Genomic DNA, 25,826 nt, shown 5'->3' on the forward strand with positions numbered 1-25,826 from the left:
CCACTTTCTCATTCCACCAATTTTTCCATCATCCACTTGCCATAAATCATCGTCTCCCTTAGCCTAAAAGGGCATAATCGTGGTACTTTAAGCTGATATATTTCATTTCCAATGTTCACCGTCTCATTCCACTCCGCCTATTTCGATCCCCTACCCATTCTATGCTCAACTTGTTCTCTTTCTCTCCGGGTTCTGATGGTAAAAGTCTGCTCCTACGTCGGTCATTCATCGGCAAGTTGGAAATGACTGACAGAATAATGAAACCCCTTTTGTATATCAAACATTAACGTACGATATTTAATACAGCTGACTTAAATTGCTCATATATACAATAAAAGATTTTAGTCTACTTAATATACAGTGTAAAGAGTAGGTAAGTGAACAACGGACAAATGGAAAAGACGCCAATGGCAGTTATGTAGCTATACTTATTTATTAACGAAGCATTTTAATTTTATTTATTACTTGTTTTATTTACTAAGAGTATCGTGATAATCATTTTCTTTTAAATATTTTCACAAAATGAAATTAAGTTTTACGTCCCACGTTTTACGTCCTTTATGCCGGCTGGCTAGGCTAAAGGAGACGGTGATGATGGGAAATGAACGCAATGGTCGAATGAATCAAGTGGGAGGAAACGGGAGAAATCTGAGAAAACCCACAAACATCGTGTTTGTCCACCACAAAGCCCACTTGGCGCGGGCTGGAATCGAACCAGAGACCCTACGCACCATAGGTGAACGCTCGACCACTGGGCCACCGTGCCCTTAATTTTATATTATATATATATATACGTCAGTGATAGTTAAAAGTTGCTTGTGTATTCCCATTATTTACCAATTACGTGATATAATAGTATTGAACATTGATTTATTGGATCGCCCTGTATTTTGGATGAGATTACAGTTGTTCTAGTTGTTCTTGTAACCCAATCAAATCAGAAACAACAAGAACTCCCACTCTAATACATCTACCAGACTATACAGTATCTTTAAACATAGGTATTCCACTATTACAAAAGATTTCTACTCTATTTTCACTTCACCGGTTGTTTACATGGGAAATTTAACATAATGCATGTTTCAGAAGCCCATTACGACAATTTCAACTGTAATCGCTCTCCAAGCAATTTGACTGACGGCTTAAAAACGAGATGGGACTGAACGCGAAATAAAACAAGAGCCTACGGGGAAATGTCACAAACGCAAGAAAAACAACAGGGTCTCGTATCCACTCACATACACGGTGAAATACACATTTTAAATAACAAATAACAAAACCAGCGAAAACAAAGCAAATGAGAACGAACACACCTGACACGTATGCAAGGGATGAGAGTTTTCCCCTATAGTACATCAACACATCCAAACACAAGGGGAAAAAATACACGAATACATTAACACATGGAAACAAACGAAACAATTTCATTGAAATGCAATTACAATGTTTTTTTTTTTTAAGTAAACATGACATGACAATGAAGAAAATCGAATTTGAGATTTATGCTTTTCGTGGTCCCTCTTACATACAAGGAAGGTGATTTTTGGATATCTGTCAGTCTGTTCACCCAGAAGTATGTATACAGGCCTATACATCATACCAAATGATGACTTCATAGGTTACCTGGGTCACGACTTTTATCCAGGTCACTCAAATCTGAGTCTCGCTTCTCAGACCAAGCGACTCAAACAGGCCCGCTGACCCGAAGCAGCTCTATAACATTACATCTTTGATTCCCGGTGTGACATTTCTTAAAGTACCATGTTTTCAATATTTCAAACAATTTCACGTTTATGCTTATTCACATAAATAATATAAGTTCATATAAGTTCTGAACAAAAATAACACACAAAGATTACGAGAAACTCTTTGGTCTCTGTGGCATCTACACGGAATTTTTTACACCCTCGTCCGATTAAATTTTGACGTTCCCTCGTGAAAAAAGCACGTATTTTTTTTCCTTTTTTGTCATTCTCATGCGTTTATATTCTGATAGACCTTGTAATTATCTTTCAGTGCAATATTTTAATGCTCACAGATGCACACAACAAAAGAGAAGAAAAATTTCGATTTAGAGCGAGCGAGCGAGCGAGCGCGAGAGAGAATTTACTGTGAAGACGAAAAGACAATATGTCAAGTTTTCTGACTGATAACCTACTGTAACATTTTATTGTGTACTAAATTAAATTTTATGTAAGGCTGTGTTCCCTGAAACCCAATACTTATCATACATATGAATATGTGAATAATCTTTAGGTCTCATTTCGAAACAGTTGCAAAAAGAACTTCGATGATAGTGTTACAAATATACGTGAGTCTGCATTTCGTATTGGTATTTATGAAGAATGGTGTTGCTGTTGTGAAACGAAAGGAATAACATCCGGTTGATTACAGTTAAAAATTACAATATTTCAAGGATCACACGTTTGTCAGCAATCAATACTATGCGGTCAACTATGCAACAAGCTTCACGATACGCGTACGCACTAGAAAATATACAGCGAACGCTAGTATTTAACGATAGCTGACACATCAAGACTTATAATCTTAAGGAAGTTTCAGTTCATACATAAAAAAAAAAAAAATGAATACCTTAATTATATTAGTATTAAGTGCTAACTTATTACTTGAAAACGAACACTTTCGAGTGAACTCTTAAGAAAAACAATTGTGTAAGCTTTAAACGCCTAATTCGTTCCTTGTAGTAGTGTTTCGATTTCAACGCTAAGCATTAATAATATTATATTATATTGTATTATATATCAGAGATCACCTGATAGGTTTATCCATTATTCGAAAGGGACATAATTGCTTTCCGGCAGTAGAGAGCTCATGCTTGGTGCAAGAGATCGCAAGTTTGAAGTCTAGGTTACGTGGGTTTGTGGAAGACGGTATTCGTGTATTTTCGGAGTTATTTTGTTTACCATTACTTTCCTTTAGCTTATAGCCCAAAACTAATGACATGGTAAACTAAAGTCATATTATATATATTTATTCGATCAGTGGAAAACTTCCACTTACGCAAAGTTGTATATTACATGTAGGTAGTTATAAAAAAAAATAATGGAAATACTCTAGGACTCGCCCTAAACTGACCACAGATATCCAACAATGTTCAAGACAAGGCATCAAGTGGGCCACAGGAGGTGCTGCATTTCATCCTGATTTTCCTCAACTCACAAGCGAGCAGAACTGGGAATGCATATATGCACACTGTAATCTTGGAAGATTGCATCATGGTTAGGATACATCTGTACAATAGGATGTATGTTCTTACCTAAATGTCTACTTAATCACTGCCAATAGTTCATCCTTTGAGAGCAACAATAGGACAAATGGTGTATAAAGAATTTCATCAAGAATAGCTGAAGCCCTAAGTTTACATCGTCTAGAGATGATACAGAGACTGAAATCAAGACGGACGTTTATAAATCGAGACGAGACCAAGACTCAATATATCGAGACTTACTAGAGGCCGAAACAGAGACAAATATTTATATTTCGAGACACCAAGGGGAGATTAAGCCTAATCTCAAAAGCTTTTGTCTCGTCTCGCGTATTATGAGAAATTACTGAAATTATACGTTTTACTCAAAATTCGTTGCACATTAGGTTATATATATGATAGCGGAACAATCTTAGACACATGACAATCTTTCCTTGTTGGTACTGCATATTATTGCTGAGGAAGCCGCAGTGGCTCAGTTGTAGAACACTCTTCTCTGATGTGTGGGGTTTTGGTTCGATCCAAGCTGCCGCTAACTAGGCTTTCAGGTGGACGAAGATCCTATGTGTGGGCTGGGGGTTCTCCCGTTTCCTCTCACTTTTCTTATTCCACCGTTTCGTCCATTATCACAATCTCTTTTAGTCTCAGAGCATAATCGTGGGACGTTAATTTTAAAAAGCTGCGCAAATCGCATCTATGTAATATTATTTATTTTGTATCCTTGATTTTTTAAATGTTTTGCTGGCTATTATTTCAGCTTATTTAACTGTCCTGTGTTTAACACAAAATAACGGTCTGTACCTTGGTTTATTTTTAGTAAAACATGCTTTCAAATGCTTATGTATTTGTCAGTGTTAACACTGCTATTAAAGTAATGCACACTTTTGGCAGTTTCATCACAAAACTCGAAAGATGCACCATATTTAAATGAGATACACATTTATACAAAATTAACCTTCTTTCTTTGAGTAAGGGCCAGTTACGCTTCCCTGGCTCAAGTAATTGGTTCGAAAGCAATTGCGTGAATTGTGTGACACAAAATAAACATTTAATTTACGATAATCCACACAAAATTGTCTTCCCTCCCACACACACAGTACTAGAAGCCACGTGCTTCTGAAAGGCTTCCTTGGAGAAATACTCTTGAAATATTTACGTTGGCGACACATACGGTATTGCAATAGGGGTGACATGCTTCCTTCGTAATTGCAAAATACGAAAAAAGGAGCCATATTCTAATGAGTCTGAGATTTAATTAAAATTAACTACATTTTGTCTTAATGGCGAGACAACTGATGCAAGAGGGTTAAATCATAGTTGCTTTTTATGGCTGACGAACACAGTCAGTCGCAGGATCTTGCATCGTTTGGCCTAATCCTCGTTTTGCCTAACCAATTATCTGACACTTTTATAACAGATAAAAGATAAGCTTTATGTCCGCCATTTTAGGCGAAATAAGGATACTCGTTTGGCCTAATCCTCGTTTTGCCTAAAATGGTGGACTATAAAAATATCGTGGAGATAAAACTGGAGGGAAATTTTTCGAAAAAAAATATTCCCTACTATGTGAAGAACTGAGAAATACCGAAATACAGATGCAAAACCAGTTAAATCCCTCTTCCATATTCAGTTTCATAAACTTTTAAATCCCAAACCTGCAAATAACCTAATGAGAAAAGCAGAATCAAACCCGGTTAATTCCATATTTTAAACAATTTGAGGTTTCCTAATGTATAGGATTAGTTTAGTAATCTGAATATTTATTGCAACTCTTCGTAAATCATTCGAAATTTTATTTGGTAGAATTTGAAGTGTGTGGTTTCATTATTTTTTTTATTTTTGGACTGAAAATTGAAAAAAAAGAAAATGAAATCTTTAGTTTTACGTCCCACGATTATGCCGATTAGGCTAAAGAAGACGGCGATAATGAGAAATGCATGAAATGGAGGAACGAAGAAAGTGGGAGGAAACGGGAGAACTCCGAGAAAACCCACGAGCAGGGTGTTTGTCCACCACAAAGTTCACATGGCGCGAGCTGGGATCGAACCAGGGACCCGAAGCACCGGAGGTGAACGCTCTACTACTGAACCACCGCGCACCATGGACTGAAAATGGAGACACTATACGTCTTAACCTAACTGTTCGTGAAACTTTTCTGTGCTTATTTGCTTTTCTTTAATAATTACTAGACAAATGTACGCAAAATCGAAAGAAAACGATACTCTAAGCAGCGATGATCATAATTTTGTTATCAGACGACACCAATGTCTAGAAAACGTACAAAACACATGAAAAACTGGAAACGAAATGTAGCCAAAAAGACAAGGTGACTGAACTATCTATGGTTAAAATTCGTTTGTTATGTATTTCAGGGTAACTCTTTATTTTGAACAGAACATTGTTGGATTAGGTTCTTCTCTAAACGGTCTCTTCAGCTTCAGCAGAACCTCTTTCTTAAAATGTCTCGTGTCAATTATCATTCAAAATTATAACATGCTTCTGGTACAACATGTTAAAAATTTTTGCCACTTATTTACCATTTCTGATTCTCTTTCTGCCACTGTTTTGCTCAAACTCAACATTTGCACATTTTGTTTTGCTATATTTCAAATTCATATATTGGGATAATTGGCAAATTAATATTCACCCTATGTTAGTCCATAAAGGGTAACAAACTCTTCCAAAATATAGTCATTCAGTTTAGAAATGTATACGGATAGGTATAATTAACTCCGCTTATAGTTACGAAGGGTTTGACGATTGAAAGCAGCTCAAAGCTCACGTTTTACAAAGAGATTTTGAGGAATAGAAAACCGAGAAAATGATGTACCAGGGGACGACGACGATACGGATTTCCATTTAGTAGATGATGATGGAGAGGAGGTTACATAATTCAATTTTTTGCACATTTGAATCCATTGTTTTCAATTTAGAACAAAATTAATGTAGCATTTATGTATCCATATTCATTTGTGCCAATCTTGTACAATGTATAGTTGATAATATATTCCCCCTCCCATATTTTAGTAGGCATAATACTGATTTCTGACTCTGACTCCCTTTCTTTTTGATAGGTTTTGTATCTTGAGCCTAACAAAAATGGCCACTCGTCCAGATGCAAAAGCTATTATTTCCATTTACATATGCAAAACCTGTTAAATCCAAACTATTTTCTTCAATAACGCAATTCACAGACTAGTGTGATTATACAGCTTTCGACAGTTCAACACTCACATTATTCTTAATTTTTTAATGTTCTCTAGTTTCTAATGTTATTTTACAATTATGACGTGTTTAAACAGTTTTTCTCGATTTGTCACAAATTTTAAAATGTGAATTTAACGGGTTTTGCTATTCACCTACTCATATATATTCGTATATATCCATGGTTCTAGTAAATACATGAAGGAATTTTGGTGATCCTAACTCCTCGAAAATAGTTTATATACTAGGGAATTTTCTCTTATATAATTTCCCTCTAGTTGAATTTCCACGATTTCCGCCATTTTAGGCGTAACGAGGATTAGGCCAAACGAGGATCCTTTTTTCGCCTAAAATGGCGGACACAAATCTTATCATTTATCTGTCATAAAAGTGTCAGATAATTGGTTAGGCGAAACGAGGATTAGGCCAAACGTGGCAACACGCAGTCGCAGATCTTCAGCCTACTTTCACTTTATTATTCTACTAACTCCTGTGGCCATAGTTCGTGTGCCTGTACTATTACTTTTCTTTCACTTGAAGAGCATATTATATAAAAGGTACGAATAGTAGCAGTTACAATTTACACTGAAGATCCGATATTATACTTTAACGTGGTATGAATTGCATTAAATACAAACGTTTCGTTATTTGATTAGAATTTCCGCACACACTGGAAAATATTCTCTATTCTGAAGAAATAACTACTCACGGTAATATAAGGAAATCGGGTGACGCTCTGTCACGACGGCAAGATGTAAAGTAAAAAAATTTTTTTTATAGTATTACAGAAAAAACATCTTATATGATAAGTTAACAACAAAAGACACGCGATTGAAAAAAAAAGCTTTAGCGCAGGATTGTAGCCATGGGGGAAGGGGCAAGTGGGAGCTGAAGACTCCCATCGATTCTCATGCCTTCCCGAATTGGGTTAGTTGTTATATGTTTATTCAACTTGTTTATTACTTACAGGAAGTAAAGAATGTTTATAGTTAAATATGAAAACTGAATTACATCAACACGTTAAAACAATTAAAACAACTGAAGTTAATAATTTTCTTCGTGCTCTAGTTTGCCTCACTGGATACACACAGCTGCAACTTTATTACTATAATATATTGTTATACTATTGCCCAGGGCCGGCGCTAGAAGTTTTGCCGCCCTGGGCTGTACTTTTACATGCCGCCCCTTTATTATTTTCTTTCATAAAATTTGCCGCCCTTTTATTATTTTCTTTCTTAAAATTTGCCGCTCCTGTATTGTCTTGTTTTTCAAATTTTGACGCCCATCAGACTTGCCGCCCTGGGCGGTGGCACGGCTCGACCCCCCGTCGCGCCGGCCCTGCTATTGCCTAACATTATAAGTTAGATTTTTCTTTGTATTTTTTAACTATTTATAACTACTGTATATAAGATAGTCTAAAAAGTATTGAGCTTTTGTATACGAGATGCCGTTAATATCCCAAATTTCACAGTATATGAGTTGCAGAGGGTCAGACTTAACTAATTTGACAGTCGACCGTTGAAGCTTGTAGATGTGCAAAAAGGGTTGTCACGCTTACAATCAAATGTCAATATTGCGCCGTGAAGATGAGTGAACTGTGCTACATTTTACAATTCTATTTCGATAAAAAAAGGGAGGGGAATACTGTGCGAGCCCGTGAAGAAATTTGCTGTAAGTAATCAGATATACTAGTAGTAGGATTTTTGAGTAAGATATATTATCAAAAGAAAGAGCCAAAAATGGTTTAGTCACTTTCGTTCTGAAAATTTTGATGCCCAAAATTGTCCCCGCAGTGGATGATTAATCACAGCAAAAGTGATAAAAAAAAGTCGAGCAAGCCCGGCAAGTAAGCAATAGTGACATTGCCAAGGACCTGGACATCCATCACCAGTGTTAAACTATTTGGAGAAAACTGGCTACAGAAAGAAGCTTGACGTTTGGATGTCACACGTGGTCTGAAACTTTTATTCGATCGAATTTCTATCTGCGAATTTTTACTGAAACATAACGAACTCGACCCTTTCTGAAGCGATTGTTCATGCATGATAAAAAGTGGATAACTTAAAACAACAATGTAAGAGAAAAATTGTGGTCGAAGCGAGATGCTTCACAGTCTGTGGCAAACACCACGCTGACGTCCATAATATTTATGCTGTGTATTTTAGTGGGATTGGAAGGGCATCATGAGCTGCTGTCGCCGGGTAGAACGAAACTCGGGCCTGAACTGTTGACAATTAGCGGGAGTGTACGTTCCAAGTCAAGAAAAACTGCTGGAGCTGGCTTTAAGAAAAGGTTTCGTATCACGCTCACAACATCAGAAACTCTTATCATTAACGATTCATCAGAAATTGAGAGACTTGGAGGTTTTAATGCATCCACTGTAAAACCTGGATCTGGTATTATTAGACTTATCTGTTTCGGTCTCTCCAGAAGATTACGTGTTGTTTGCCACGACTCCATTTTTGTGTTATTTGCCACGGTATTGTTCTCTTTGATTTTACAAAATTGACACAAACTGAGGGTTGCCAGATAACTACATTATAACAATGAGATCTATTATATTTATAAACAGAATACATACAATAGAAACGGTCCCAAACATGGTTACTACTTCTATTCTGTAACCACAGCTTTGAGTATTCATTAGACATTTCTCTCCAAAGATATTTGAGAAGTGTTTTAGATTATTCTCAAAATTTAAATTATATCTGAATGTTCCATTTCGTATCCTCTGACTTTGTCCGTTAGCTATTTTAGTGGATTTATGTTTCTGCTTGTTTGACATTAGACAGGACTCGATCGCTTATTAATTTATTTCAATGAGTTTGTATAGGCTAATTCTATTGTGATATATGCGATAACTCAGTGGTAGAGCGTTTACCTCTGGTGTGCTGGGGCCCTGGTTTGATCCCAGCTCGCTCCAAGTGGGCTTCATGATGGATAAACATCGTATATGTGGGTTTTCTCGGGATTCTTCCGTTTCCTCCCACTTATTTATTCCACCATTGCATTCTTTTCTCATCATCACCGTCTTCTCCAGCCTACCCGGCATAACCGTTGGACGTAAAAGTGAAAGATACATTTCACTTTCTAATGAGAAATACGCAAAGCCCACTTCGCGCGAGCTGGAATCTAACCGGAGACCCCAAGCACTAGAGGTAAATGCTTTGCCCCTGAGCCACGTTACAAAATGTCAACTGTAACAAGTCTTTTTCACCTCAACTATAGATTGGTGGGCAGCATAGAAATTTTAAAACTTCTCTCCCTTGGGAGATCTGTTTTATATTTGGATAGGGTTTCTTCTTTGTAAATGTTAATTCACGGAGCTCGAAGTTGATATCAGATAGCCCTTCTGCTATTTTTAATCAGTTTGTTATATCCCACAGCAGGCTTTCTATAGAGTTAATATACTTCAGAGAATTTGTGTACCCAGAAGCATGAAATAAAGTGATAACTTCACATCATATTTGGTTCTTAGTCCTAGACGCCTCCTATAAGAATGCAGAATGTTCTGTAGTGGACAAACACCGTGTGCGTAAGTTTTCTTGGGGTTGTTCTGTTTCCTCACATTTTCTTCAATACACAATTTTTCATTCATTCTTATCATCATATCCTTTACCTTACATGACATAACCGTGAGACGTAAAACTGAAATATTTCATTAATTTTTCTTAAATATATAAAATACAGTTCTTTAGTCGCGTAGCATAACAAAAAACAGAACATTATGTAACATGATGTGATATAAAGAATTCCAATTAAATCAATTATATATTATATATCAATTATATCAATAAGAAAATCGAATTATATCAATTTACTAAGCTATTGTCATATTAATGATGTTTTGTGTTTTATTTGTTTGGAGCTGAATGTTCTCTTTCAGCAGCGAGTCTAATGAGACCTCTCTCGTTCGAAAGGCGAGAACACTTACCACTTGTCCCAGGAAATCAAAAACAAAAGTGCCTGGCAACCTTTCCTTTCACTACAAGTGTGTGTGTATCTTCGCGATAATCAGATCTAATAAGATCGGAATGCAAAACCTGTGGCAAAATCGTGGCAAACAACACCAAAATTGAGTCGTGGCAAACTACACCGTGGCAAACAACACGCCACCTTCTAGAACTCCCTAAGCGGTGTTAATGTAGTTTGAAAAAGAGACTTGTGGAAACCACATGTAATTTTTTTGGGACCAGAAACCACCGAAATTATAGGAGCCGTCTAGGACTAAGAACCAAATATGATGTGAAGTTATAATCATCACTTCATTTCATGCTTCTGGATGCATAAATTCTCTGAAGTATATTAACTCTATAGAAAGCCTGCTGTGGAATATTACAAACGGATTAGAAATAGCAGAAGGGCTATATGATATCAACTTCGACTGGATTACGGTGTTGACGGAAAAATAGCAGAAGGTCAAATAAAAATAGTGTATATGTAGTTCCATAATGTTATTTTCAAATCACAGTAAATGTATTCTCAATTTTGACCTCAAAGGGCTCAATACATTTTAGACAACCCGATTTAACCCCCAAGTCAAACAAAGAGACTTCTGTAAACAGTTTTAGTTTCCTAAGAAATATAGCTTTATTCACACATTACCTACAACTGTGGTTCTAATTTCACTCCCCGTCAAGACTAGTTTTTCAAAATGGTTAGCATATTTGAAATAATAATAGTAATACTGTAATTATAATATATATACGTATTAGTGTGTATATTATGTATGTTTGTATGGCGAGTCATTAATTTCAGAATATCAAAGATTTCTGGTTTGATTTCAAGTACTCTGTAAGAAGCACGCTCCCCCCTCCCCGAAAAATATCTTGGGTCCCATAGAACAACTTGCTGGTTATACTACTGATTTATAATATATGTAATATTGTGACTATACGATAGGTAAGTATTACTAAGTATAATACTAAGTATTAATACTATATGTGATAAAAATTGATAGATTTCAGTTGAAAAATTACCAGTAAAGAGAACTTGCTTTCACACAATACAAAAAGATAGTATACGTATGAAGAAATACTCTTATTATAACAATAGTCAATACTCACCTTTCGCTCCGTCATGACGTAAAGATGCATTTGTTGTGAATCGAAGTGAAGGTCTGCATTTACAGGACTTCCTTCATCTACCGTAATGTCACCGTACTCTAGTGCTGTAGATCCACTCTCAACCACAACCTGAAATCAAAGAACATTTTTTTTAAAGGAATACTCTAGATATATACTTATAACCACTGAGACGGTTTTTATTATCATAATGTTTTTTATTATCGTACGAATAGTACTTATAATGACGTTTTGAGTGATTTTGGAATTTAATACCGAACCAACTGCAATGAGCTTAAGTTAAAACAATTCAATCATCAGCTGTGATTTTATTGCTCTTAATAGTTCCTTTCTTTAGTTTATAAAGAAATCCATTAGAAATGTGAAAAATAGAAAAAAAAATCAACTGGAACAAAAATCTCCCGAATATTTGAAACGTACCAAAGCTGGCAAAACTCGTTCGTAATGGGAATATCGTGTCCAATTACAGAGCATTTCGCCAAGCGCAACGTTACGCTCAGTGAACATGGATATCATCAATAGGAACTCCATCACCCGTTGCAGAGTGTTCCAAGAACGATACTCACTGCTGCAATATTCCACGGTTTTCGGTGAAAGCAAAACCTCCCCTTTTCTCTGACTCGCTCCTAGCAATGCTACTCTCAGCATTTCCCTGCAGCCAGAGATGCAATCGTCACGTGATTGGTATCACATACATTAGTACACACACAAAAAAAGTAAATTATAGCAAGTAATGAGTCCACGGGGAAATTATCTCCCCCATTCCAGGGAGTTTCGAAAGTCATCTCTTCGGAAAATTGTTACATTCCCTTATATTCTAAATGGATATATATTTTTTGTACATTACTTCAAAAAGAAATATTCTATGTAACCGCTCACAAATTGGTATATTATTTGCCTCGTAAATAGTGATTTTCTTGCTATTGTTGTTCCAACACTACCTCTCCCTCTGTACGTCAGTATCAATTTTGTTTCTCTACACAAACTATTACAATTCTGTATCTAGGAAAAACAGCCAGTCCATACTTTGTTCTTACACTTAAAAAAAAAAAATCAAGACTAGTATCAATTCAATTCCAATAATATGTTGTATTCAGCATTAACTCATGGGCCATGTGGAAAGACATTCAATTTCAACTTTTCTCCGGCGTTAAGTCACCGTTGACAAACTTCTCAATAGTTATTAGTTCATATTATAAATGCACATTAAAAATGTTTTGTTGTTTTCTCCACTGATGATATGAATAATTATAATACACTCTACTGAAGCCTTTTCCTCTACCTTCCATTTTTTTTAAAGTTTAGTTTAGTTTAACCAGAGCCAAGCCCAAGATCACATGCGCTGACAATTAAGACGCCTAAGCACCGGGTCCTTAGTACAGTTAGTTCAGATTAGGATTTACACATAAGTATTCTTTATATTAATCCCCTTTATGTTAATCCACTGATAACGTACTTTAAAAAATAAACAAATGCGTTTAACTTCTTTACGGTCACTCACAATAGTTCATATGAGTCGTCAGATCTTGCAATCTTATTTTAACAATTTCTCGACATCATAGAATGAAGAAGTTTCGCGCAGCAATATTAAGTCGAGTGACAATATTATACTACATTCTTACTTTTGTGTGTTTCTATAGGTTATTAACATTACTCTGTACTAATTGTGTATCCTATTCCGTTATGCAACAAAAATGCACTGGAGTTGACATGTACAGTATAACCTGCAGGATATCTGCAGGCGAATTAAGTTTCAGACTGGGAAAGCACGATGAATTTCAAGAACTGATTGAATGTGCAAATATAACCGGATGAGGCGTACCAAAACCGCACGCCCTAACCATTTGGATAAAGGAGTGGCAACAGACAGAACATAATCATCTGGATGTTATCAAAATTCTTTCCGGGTTGGTCAATTTACTCCGAAGTACTGAAAAATGTAATAAAGTTTTAGTCTCTCTCTTATTGCCACTGTAGGCTAGGTAATTTTCATTGGAAAATTATCAAGAGATTACAATTTAAATACAGAATTTCTACAAAGGACTAATGTAGAGAACTCTTCATTTCATTAAGTGCGTACGTCCTATCTTTAAGAGACTTACTCAAAACAAAACCAAAAGCGTGATCTTTCACAGCTGTCAACATTTTTTTTTAACGGTTCGCTTAAAAGCAATTGGCACACATGGAAATAAAATAGTTAGATTTACATTCCCTGCCAATTAAGCAACAATGATCTTATAAAAGGATAAACTATTATTATTTATGCTACGACTTACAATGAAAATTTATGTGGCTGAGTTTTATACTTGCTTACATCAACCAAGTGCAACGGAATATCAAATATAAACAACTAAGCACGTGCGTTCCGGTACTGTGCTGTCCGTAATGACTCATTCCCTGTTTTTTGGTTATCAAATAATACATGTTGATTTACATTCGTCGAAGATGGTTGTGGTTCGAATAGTCATTATTAGTGTAGAATCTATCGATAACATTACAAGTAGAATAATTAATAGGAAATAAGGATATTAAGTATATATATATATATATATATATATATATATATATATATATATATATATATATATATATACACATTTGATCTATGCTTTATTTTTCCACTAACAAATTGAGTTTGAAACTAATAGAAATAGAGGCAACATGGAGCTGACGCATCCAGGTAAGAAGAAAACACCTACTACTTCGGTAACAGTTGTGAGTACAACATTTTATGGTTTCCTCTTTTTGTCACGCTTGACACCGTTCACAACCAGGAGTTCACGGACGTAATTATGAATGTTGGCCACGCGTACGCTGTTATTGTCAACGATGCACACAGATAGGTAGAAAGCATATCGCCTTTCCTAGTACTCACTGCAAGAACTTGATGTAATTCGTTATGCAATGTAATGACATAAAACTTTCTTTTAAAAATATATTTGAAAAAAAAAAATGCTGCTCTCACAATGTCAACTATTTACCTGTTTACCAAAACTATTTCATTTATTATGGTTTGTAAAACATTCACATTGCAGAAGTTTAAATTACATGAAAAAAATTCCAAAAAAGGTCTGTTGTTCTAAAAGCAATGTGGAGAATTGACTGATTTTATGACTACTAAAAGTATTTGGAGTCAGTCTCACTGTAATAATGAAAATTAGTTTCACGTAAATGTAGTGATAAACATCTCTACTCTGATTTTAGTTACCGAATGAGATACCTAATTTATTACAGCAGAAAAATTAGTCAGCATTGATTGAGAATTATGGATAAAAATGCGTTTCAAATAAATTTGAACTATGAGGCATAATTTGAGTAAACACTCTTTGTATTAATCAGTTTGTGCTGTAATTAAATTACCAGTTAAGAACTCTACTGCAGTCCGCTATTAAAATTATAGCAGATACATTACAAATAACTCCAGCGGATGTGCCAGCACTGATGGAATTCTGTTTCCTGCTTAAATGTAGTTCAGATTACTTTTTCTTTCTTTCTTTCTTTTTATTTTCTTTTTAGTCTGCACCAGATAAATTAATGACAGTACCAAACTGGTATACTATTGTAATGATGGCCTGAAACCCAAGTATATGCCGCTTTCATCTGCCATAAGACTAATATTTTTGAATTGGATAGAAAGATTTAGAATATAATTTACTTTTACTTTTTTTTTTAAAAAAAAAATCAATGATACGCAACGCATGAAGGTTCTATATTAGACTACAAAATCAAGAGACAAAAAGATTTAGTGGTACTTTTGATCAATCCTACTATGGAATATATTACTGGCATAAGAAGTTTCTCCACTGACATCTGGATGAAAGTTAAAATTTTCAGGCAACAATTTGGATTTGAATTCTTGTAGTTGTGTTGAATTTGTTTCAACGAAGAAATATACAATATGCTATATTGCCACAAAACACACGCATGTGACCAAAACACCAGCCAAGTGAGAGTATAGAGACTTCTTTACTACTTTTGATCGAAAAGTTTCACGATACTCTGGACAGTCCTTAGGAAAGGGAACCATGATAATTCAATGTTTCTGTATACGTTTCCTCGTTTTTTAAGTACACGGTAGTGGCAATGGTCGAGAACCATCTCGATACATTTTGGCATTTGAGCTATGTAGAGCAAAAATATTGTATACTAATTGAATATATCCATGCTTCGCACGGGGGCTGTATTTGGAAGTCAACGCCTGTGGGAGTATCACCATTGATCTCAGCGACCGCGAAAACTATGGATTCGACACTAATATCGGCCATTTTGAATTACTTTTATGTGTCTCGGTATCTCACTCACCCACCCCCGGTGACCTCCGACTCGAGGCGAATAGCGTGAATTTGGAAGTTAATGCGATCGGAGTTTCACCATTGATTTCAGCGACCGCGAAAACTTTGAATTCGACACTAGTATCGGTCATTTTCTACTACTTTTACATGTCCCGGTAAACGCCCTCCTGAGACCCCGCCTGTTTCGAAATTTAAAAAAAGGGCTTCTTCTTGATCTGGGTCCTGGGCCAAGGTACCCCTGACTACAATTTTGTAACTCTCCGTCCACTAGTCTGGTCCCCAGGCCGCACACAGACATACAAACACACAAACAAACTCTTTATTTTATTTATATTAGAAGATAAGGAGTTTCTCAACATTTTAATTCTTCTCAGTATTTTACATCAATACTTTTTTTTATCACGAGTTTATTACCATCTTGAGTAGACTAAGGGATATAACTGCAGATCACTTTTCACTTGATTCTCTTAAATGTCAAAAATAAACATGAATAATAAAGCAAGAGATTGAGTGTCCGAGTGTAGTTTGTTATCGAACACTCAATTCAATTACTGGCCTGTCCGGTTTTGAACCGGACAACTGGTAACACTAAATCCTTAATATATACACGTCGTAAATATTCCCACTGGAGCCCATCACTTTCATTGTATTTCTGCACCTACCTCTCCCTCTCCCTCCCTCTCTCTCTCTCTCTCTCTCTCTCTCTCTCTCTCTTTCTGTGTGTGTATCTTAGTGCTACTCTCTCCCTTAAATTGCTCGACAATAAATCGGTCTCGTAACGTGGTTAGGCTCATCAACTGCCACCATGCAGATGAAAATTCGGTCACGGCATCTTCTGCTATAGCCACATAAAAACGTTTATTAGGGTCCAGCAGAAAGAATGAGCTTCGAAAGCCTAGAGCCACGTAGGATTCAATTACATCTGCAGGGAGAGAAACAGTAGCGAGGGATTTTGGTGCCAGCACCTTGCGTGACAACAGTAGGTAGGGGTGCAGGAAGTAGATCGGTAGGAAAGAAAACCAATCCCCTTCGTTCCTGTGGTTACACGGTTTACTGTGCTACACTCAGTACGCACCAGGTGATTATTTAAGATTCATTTTCTCTCTTTCTCTCCGTTGAAAATTAAACTCATGCAAATTGAGTAAGCTCTGTCTAAATAATTCATAAATATTTTTACTTCAAATTACATTTTGAACTCAAAACATTATTTTGATCCGAAATCTACAAAGCCAATAATTCTGGGCTGAACCTAATGTTGAGTAATTATAACATAATTAAAACATACACCGAATTGTTTACTAAAGTAAGTATATGATGTTGATTTTAGTAATATTAAGACAATGAGGCAAACAGTGGTGATACAGATAATTTGGTAACATTCGCACTAGTATTTTTTAAATAGTATTAACGACAAAAGACCAAATATTTATATAGTTTTAATTCATTAAAAAAGCCATCACTTCGCAGTAAACAAAGTTTAAAGGTCAAATTAAATTCAATTTCGAAGCATCTAATTATCTACAAAATAATATCCCATTAAAGAAAATTAAGTTTAGTTTTTACGAAATACTAATGACGTAATTTTGTTAACGCAAATACGAGTGGGAAGTAAATTAAAAATGAAATATCAATGTTTTACATCCCACGGTTATCCCGGCTAGGCTAAAGGAGATGGTGGTGATGAGAAATGAATGAAAAATTGTGGAATGAAAAAAGTGGGAGAAAACGGGAGAACCCAGATAAAACCCACGCACACGGTGCTTGTCCACCTTAAAGCTCACTTGGCGTGAGCTGGGATCGAACCAAGGACCCCATGCACCAGAGGTGAGCGCTTTAGGGTAGACCGGGGTACGTTGATACAGGGTATAAGTTGATACACTGCTTCTTACGTCATAGTGCGCGCCCGCAGCTTCATTGTTTTCCAGAAGAAGAAACACTGTACAGACGCCATCAGTTTGAGTCTGACATTCGTTCACGTTGCGTTGAAGTGCTGGTGTTATTAAGCAAAAATTGTTTTTGATAACCCGGAGTAAATTTTTTTGTTCTCACATCGTGTGACTTCAGTTTCTGGAGCCTAGGCATTGGCGACCGACTGGCGTGGGAACTTATTGGACCCTTCAAAGGTAAGGTATTTTTATTCTTGTTGATTGTTTTCATGAGCATGTTTCTTGCGTATTACGTTACAAGTAAGATGGTGTCATTTGGGGCAGGTTGATACGTTTAAAATGAGGCAAGTTGATACGGTGTATCAACTTACCCCACCCAGTGTTTAATTTTTCCTTTCTTTTTTTTCAGCAGAAGATGGTTCGGAATTATGTGAAGAAAACGAAGAGAGGAGAAATTCCACTTGAGACATTTGAAAGAGCATACGCCGATATGAAAGAAGGGAAATTATCATTGAGGGGGGCTGCTAAGACCTACGGTATTGACAAAATGACTTTACTAAGGTACAAAACGAAAAGGGAAAATAAACCTGTTGCTCGAGTCGGCTATTCTAAACATCGACAAGTCCTTACAGATGATCTTGAAGTTCAGCTGAAAGAGTATGTACTTCACTGCTCAAAGTTATTTTATGGGTTATGTCCTAAAGATGTTCGTCGTTTGGCCTATGAATTAGCAGTCGCGAATAACCTCAACATTCCAGACACTTGGAAAACTACGAAGTTAGCAACATGTGAATGGTTTACAGCTTATATGAAAAGGCACTCCACGCTTTCCCTAAGATCTCCTGAAGCAACAAGTCTTAGCCGCGCCACTAGTTTCAACAAGCACAGTGTTGGGATTTTTTTTGCAAATTTAAAAAAAGTTTTAGATCAGTATCAGTTTTCACCAGAAGATATTTGGAATGTTGATGAGACGGCTGTGCAAACAGTCCAAAAGCCAGCCAAAATAGTGGCTGGAAAAGGTTCTCGTCAAGTGGGTAGGGTGACGTCGGCAGAGCGGGGATCAACAGTGACAATGGCCATTGCTGTTAACGCTATTGGAAATTCAGTTCCGCCAATGTTTATTTTCCCTCGGGTTTTCTACAAGGACTATTTCGTTAGCAGTGGACCTCCTGGATGCATTGGGACAGCATATCCATCCGGGTGGATGACTGGAGAGACATTTTTGTTATTTGTGCAACATTTTCATAAGCACGTGAAGTCTACAAAAGAACGTCCTTGTTTGCTTCTTTTGGATAACCACGAATCTCACCTATCCGTAAGTGTTGTGAACTTCTGTAAGGACAATGGTATTATATTATTGTCATTCCCACCACACACATCACATCACTTACAACCATTAGATATATCAGTCTTTGGGCCTTTTAAAAGATACTATTTCGCTGCAGTGGACAATTGGATGACAAACAATCCTGGAAAGACAGTGACAATCTATGACATTCCAGGTATTGTGAATGCTGCTCTTCCTTCCGCTCTAACGCAGAAAAATATTTTATCTGGCTTCAAGGCTTCCGGTATAGCACCATTCAATCCCGAAGTGTTCAGTGATGATGATTTTCTGTCATCTTCAGTAACTAATCGCGAAGCTAATGCTGGCACAAATACTATTAAAAATGTTCGTGAGAGTTCTCATCAATCAACATCCACAAACATGAATCTAATGGAAAACACGGCTTTAGAAAAACAATTTGAAGCTATTCCTTCTACCAGCAGTGCAAAAGACAACGTTGAGGTATCGAATAGACCAACTTCAGTAGGCCTAAGTCCTCAAGATATTCGACCATATCCAAAGGCCACTGAACGCTCAGTGAAAGGAAGAAACACACAACGTATGACATCATCCATTCTTACATCAACTCCAGAGCTGGCTAGATTGGAAAATAAATCTCGCGAAAGAAAAGTTAAAAAGCAAAGCAAGGCAACAGCAAGGAAAAATTTATCAAAGTTGTTAGAGAGCCCTAAGAAGAAAGGTAAAGGGAGTGGTTTCACACAAAATAAAAGTGAGAGAAAACGTTTAAATCAACATGACGATTCAACAGACTCAGATGAAGACGAAGATTGCTTGTGTTTGAGGTGTCTTGAGCCTTTCTCTGATTCTAAGCCAGGGGAGAAATGGATTCAGTGCATTTCGTGTAAACAGTGGGCTCATCTCAAATGTGGAGAAGACAGTCCAACATACATGTGCCTTCACTGTATCTCAGATTTGGAAGTTTCATCCACCGACAGTGAGGAGAAATAATCTGTTGTTTTATAAAGACTGAGTGAGGAAGTAGCTAGGTCCATTTCACGACTGTTAAAACTGTCCTCAAATAACTTTCAAATATTTCTACTTTTATTTAGTTTTAGTATCTTTATATAAAAATATTTTGTTATGAAAAGTAGTAAACAGAATATAGCCAACAGATGTTTTATAAAGACTGATTCAGAAAGGAGCTAGGTCCGTTTCACGACTGCTGAAACTGTTGTCAAATAACTTTCAAATAGGGTTACTTTTATTTAGTTTTAGTATCTTTATATAAAAAATATTTTGTTATGAAAAGTAGTAAACAGAATATAGCCTACAGCTGTTTTATAAGGACTGAGTGATAAAGTAGCTAGGTCTATTTAACGACTGTCGTTAAAACTATAATAGAAAATTAAATTTCGAATAGGGATACTCTTATTTAGTTTTAGTATTATATGTAGCTATATATTGTTATGAAAAGTACAAAACATAATATACAGTTCAGATAATATAATAGCCTATGTCATGAAATGCTGTTGGTTTAATTTTTCTTGTCGCTACCTGAACTTATATTTTTCTAAATGATATTCTGGAAACACTGAAATTTCTACGGATGGCAACACAGAAAATTATTATTTTTTTCTTAACTTTTCTGGTTTGAACATCATTAGGCATATCCATGTTTGAGGTAAGTTACATTTCATCACCTCCTTTCGTTTGTGAGAAACAGGATAAAGGAAAGTGGCAAATTTGTATATTCCTTTTCACCTGCCCCGCTTAAATTCAACAATCCACCATAGATTTTACTAGACAGTTCATCTTTCTTTTTTGATATTCAGTCACAAACATTTTAAATTCTCAAAAGCTCATAATTATGTTTGGATTATGATTAGTATATGGAAATATCGTTAATATATAGCAATGTATCAACGAGCCCCATGGACTGTACCAACTTGCCCCGCTATTGAGGTAAATTGATACGTTGCGACTTATCAAACAAAAATTGTTTCTATGTTTCAAGGAATTTGGTGTAAGGTTAGATGTCAGGCTTTTTGAAAAGCCTAAGTATGAAGCTATAATTTGTGTATACTTTAAGGTTTGTAATATGATTAGTATAAATTACAAAAAATCCGAAAGTGTAAACTGTATCAATTTACCCCGGTCTCCCCTACCCCTGAGCCACCGCGGAACCTTGGAAGTAAATTAAGTATTATATAATAGGTACATTAGGCTATACATATTTGTTAACTTATAAACATTTCATTCTGTGGTTGAAGGAAATAATATTTTCATTTAGCACTACTAAATTAAATAGATTTCCTAGGAGATATAACTTACAAAGGGCTATGCTTGATCAAATGTCTGGTGTTCAACTGGATGATGCGTGCTCAGTTCATCAGCATCTTGTGGCATTATTTCTAGCTTTTTAGACTAGAGTACGCTACTCTTTTAAAAATTTAAACAGTTTTCGAACTTCATTAGAATGCTACATCAAGAGAGAAAAGTTTGTGCTTCCACCAGGATCAGTATCGGAGAACAAGTGCACAAAATGCAGCCGAGATAATTTGGATTATTCGTCCACTGCATGTATCATTTTTTTTTTCTTATTCTTTCAGCAATTCATTCATACTAACTGAAATAGAAATAATGCACTTCCAGGGTTTGCTTCTCTAGCGTTCTTGTCTTAATTTTATCCCGCTTGCAAGTTCACGCGACGGATCAAATTGCTATTATTACTTTATGTCACCAATCGCTGAACAGTATAAAATTGCCCACAGTTCCATAGAATAAATATTGTTAGGCAAATAATTACGTGTAGCATGGAGTAACAGCAATTCTTAGATTTAATGTAGGTTACCACTATTTGCTCTGTTGTCACATAGTGATTACTCAACATATCGTGAGGTAGAATAAAAGGCGCCAAATTGGCTCGTCAAGTTGGCTTCTCGTTGCCCTGTAGAACATAGCGTCGTTTCCGAAACTCAACAGAATACAAAACGAAAGGAAAACGCAAATTAATACATGACTCATGGTGTTTCTTTCAATACACACAGCATGCATAGTTGCTGATGCACGCACGCATGTTTCGAGAGGCGTTTTTTGATATATTTTTTGGTTAAGTCTACTAGATTTACAGTTTTAATAATGATAATAAACAATTAAGATTTTTCCATTTCTAATGAAGTAAATTTTTTGTCAATTTGACCTATCTTCTTTAACACTAAACTTTCATTTACAATACTCATTTTATGTACACATGGTCGAATTGGAAATAAAATATTACCGGTATGCTAAAACTTTAAAAAGAGCAAAATTAAATTAGGTGTTCGTGTAAATATTGTTAATTAAAACTTATTTTATTCAATTCACTTAGTACAGCATCAGCTATGAACGAGAGTACACTTGGGTATTACTTCCATATAGTACGGCTTATTTTAAATTTTCACAAGTTGTATGATTTTTGGCGTCTTGTTAGTTTACTACTGGTACGCTGTACCGGCTTATACCGGTCCAATTCTACCCCTGAATACTTTCTTATGTTGTTTATTAACGGGTATAAACAAGAGGCGGGTGTGTAGTACTTTGTTTTTTAGGGCAGGAATATTACTAATTCAACTTTACATCAGGTAAGATTTGAATAAAATAAATCTTATAGGAAATAGATGCAACATACAGATTAAAGAACATATTTGATAGTTTGAGTTTTAGGCGCATATGTGGGCCTTACGGTGTTCAGACACAATAATCGGATTTTCTCGGGTCATACTAATGTCCTCTCACTCTATCACCCCATCAATTACCTAATTATCATTCAATGGATTTGGCGTAAAGCTCTTTACTCTGGAAGACATGAATATGGTACATCAAAGGTGTAATTGCATTATCTCTCGTCTTTACTGCATTAAAGAAAGTACAAATTTAACAAGAACTTTAAGGTTTTTTTTTTTTTATTAACATAAGATTATTGTTCAGACGAAGTATCTGGGCATATATAAATATTACGTAGTTCATACAGTGCAGGGAGTTGATCTTCAGGAACGACCCTTAATGATTGAAAGCACTGGAAAATGGACGTATAATATATTAATAGACCCAGTAAACCACGTTTCATGGCTTCAATTTTTTTTAAATTTGATTTGATTTTATATTGAGCATCCCTTTCAGCAGCAAGTCTATGTGAGATGTGGACCTACAGCTTAACATGGAATCCAAACCACATGAGCTCCCACTGGGAATCAAACCTGGGTCTCCCTTGCCTAAGGCGCGTTCTCTAACTGCTCACGCCACGAGAAGCTCTCAAGTCTTTTGAAGATTCAAATTTTTACTACTATTCTTCCTCAATACGAGATTATAAAAAAATAATATTTAAGGACTATTCGTAAAATGGGGTAAGAAAGACATTAATATTCATTCAGCACTTTCTTCCAAGGAAATCACAGTTTTCCAGAAATAATAAGTTTTGCTATCGATAAATTTGTTTGTTCCTACGCTAGAGAGTAAACTTCAAAGTTTATCCATGCAAATTTCCCTTTCGTTCATGTCACTCTCTCCTTCATACAGTTTCAGTGACCAATACTGATATAACAACTACAATATATTATGTTCACTGAAAAATCATTTAAGCAGTTATCAAACTGAAGAAAATTAATTTTTAATTAGCACTTTCTAATATTACCTTACGAAGAAAAATGAAGATGCAGTATTAATAACAGTCTTATCGACGAATTTCGAAATGTATAAAATAAATAGTTTTCATAACACTCTCAATAGAAATATGCCACGTTATTGTATAGGAAAGTACTATATAATAACTAAATATTACACAGCCTACGCCCTTTTGGGCAGGGAAAACGTGTTGCCTTGACAATCGATTAATGGGAATGAAACTCATGTTAAGAAAAAAAAAATACGCTGGGCATCACACCCTGGATGAATAATGACAATAATTTTGATATAGAGTACAACCGCCCTAAAAGTAATATCAATTCAAACTGAAGTTAATTTCAAATTTCGGGCAGTGAAAGTGAAGATAGTGGTATCTTTGATGGAACCTATCCAGTGTGAGAAAGTGGAATTTGATCTCTAGACTATACAATGTATTTTTTCTTTCAGATACAATTACATATACAATGCATATTTAAATACAATTACATATTGCCTACTGCAGAATGCATATATATTTGAGATTTTGTTTCTTTTTGTGTGAAAAATTGTGAACCTTATGTTTTATCAGTTAAATTTGAATGAATTTATGAAATTGTATAAAATTTATTCTAAACTTAGTTTCAGTTCATTTTACACTATTAAACGTCCAAAATGAAAAATCACAACAAAAATAAGCAATTTTGTATGCTTCTATTTTGTCTAAATTTTGCAGAATTTCAAATATGTCCATAATCATTCTTTTATACTTTCCGTATATATCAAAAGTAAAATTAAATAAATAAATAAATAAATAAATAAATAAAATCTGGACCAACTTTTCTGCATGCATATATATAATATTAAGCAGGTGGATGGGTTGGAAATTAGATTTTGGGCCTTTCGGTAGCTATGACGATATTAGTCCGTCACTTATGAGGTACGACGTCCCTCGACGATTGCACTGCCCGGCGAATTGACTAGTTCTACTGTCGTGAAATTCCGCGAGTTTTAAATGAAGTTTCAAGTAATTTTGTCCTCAGTATAAATTATATGTTATTATAATAATAATAGTTGTGAAGATAAAAATTCATTTACTGTATCGCAGCAAATATGTTAGTGACCTACACTTTAATAACAATAGCATTGGTTGAAAGAACCATACAACAGGTGAGCTTCACAAGCAGGTGAAAACTGCATTCCAAGGCAAACTGCGACTCTCCTACCAATCTCATTACAGTTCTCGTTATACTGAATAAACATCAGAATCTTCCACCTGCCTCACCATGGGCTACGCTTGACGTTGCAAGCAAGGGCGTTACAATGCTTGCATTCACAAATACAAAACTTGAGAATTACAAATTCGTTAACATGAGTAATTACTGTTTCCACAATGAATGCCATTCCCTTTGTGCTAGCTGCAATTGCCCTTTGTTGTACATATATTTTTAAATGATTTTTTTTCTTTTTGTATAATAATTATCTTCTGAAAAGTGTGTGCATGAACTGAGGAAATCAATATCAGCTGCTTTGTTAAACATTCTAACAAAGCAATATGAAATAATAGACTTAATTTAAAGAATATGTTCCAATGACAAAAAATTATCAGATTTTGTCTTCTCAGCGAACATTAATTTGTGGTGAGTAACATTAGAATTTGTACAGTCAGTTTATACAAAAATTACACAGACATTGTCTTTTTCTCAAGCTCTAGTAAGGATATCTATTTTCTTTGAAACTTCTAATACAAGGTTATGTTTCAAAGTACCCTACCTAGAGAGGGAAATTTGAAACCCTAACCAAAGAGAGAGTTTTTTTTTTTTAAAGGATGAGTATTCAATAATTAAACATGACTGTACTGCATTTATCAACAAACAAGAGAACATTATTGATTTCACATGACATAAAAAAATAACCTTAGATTGGTTGGGCTGTATTACGTATGGATTTTACATTATATATATATATATATAACTTTCTATGATATCCTTATAGACGTTCAACAGTAGATAATACAGTATTACAGAAATAGAAAAAAAAAATGAAATGAAATCTTTGAGTTTTACGTCCCGCGGTTATGCCGGTTAGGCTAAAGGAGACGGTGATTATGAGAAATGAATGAAATGGTGGAATGAAGGAAGTGGGAGGAAACGGGAGAACCCCGAGAAAACCCACGCACACGGTGTTTGTCCACCACAAAGTTCACTTGGC

At 35.5% G+C, this 25,826-nt stretch overlaps 1 protein-coding gene across 1 annotated transcript in view; it reads right to left on the reverse strand.

Annotated features, from left to right (window-relative positions):
• Window positions 1–25,826, reverse strand: part of PlexA (plexin A) — a 286,902-nt gene that overhangs the window by 106,069 nt on the left and 155,007 nt on the right. Inside the window, exon 3 of the mRNA XM_081761928.1 lies at window positions 11,497–11,625. Within this exon, the coding sequence (XP_081618054.1) occupies window positions 11,497–11,625 (129 nt within the window). The remainder of the gene's footprint in view (window positions 1–11,496; window positions 11,626–25,826) is intronic.

The sequence above is a fragment of the Thermobia domestica genome, chromosome 6 (genome assembly GCF_964235325.1).
Source record: "Thermobia domestica chromosome 6, izTheDome1.hap1.1, whole genome shotgun sequence".
NCBI classification, from domain to species: Eukaryota; Metazoa; Arthropoda; class Insecta; order Zygentoma; family Lepismatidae; genus Thermobia; species Thermobia domestica.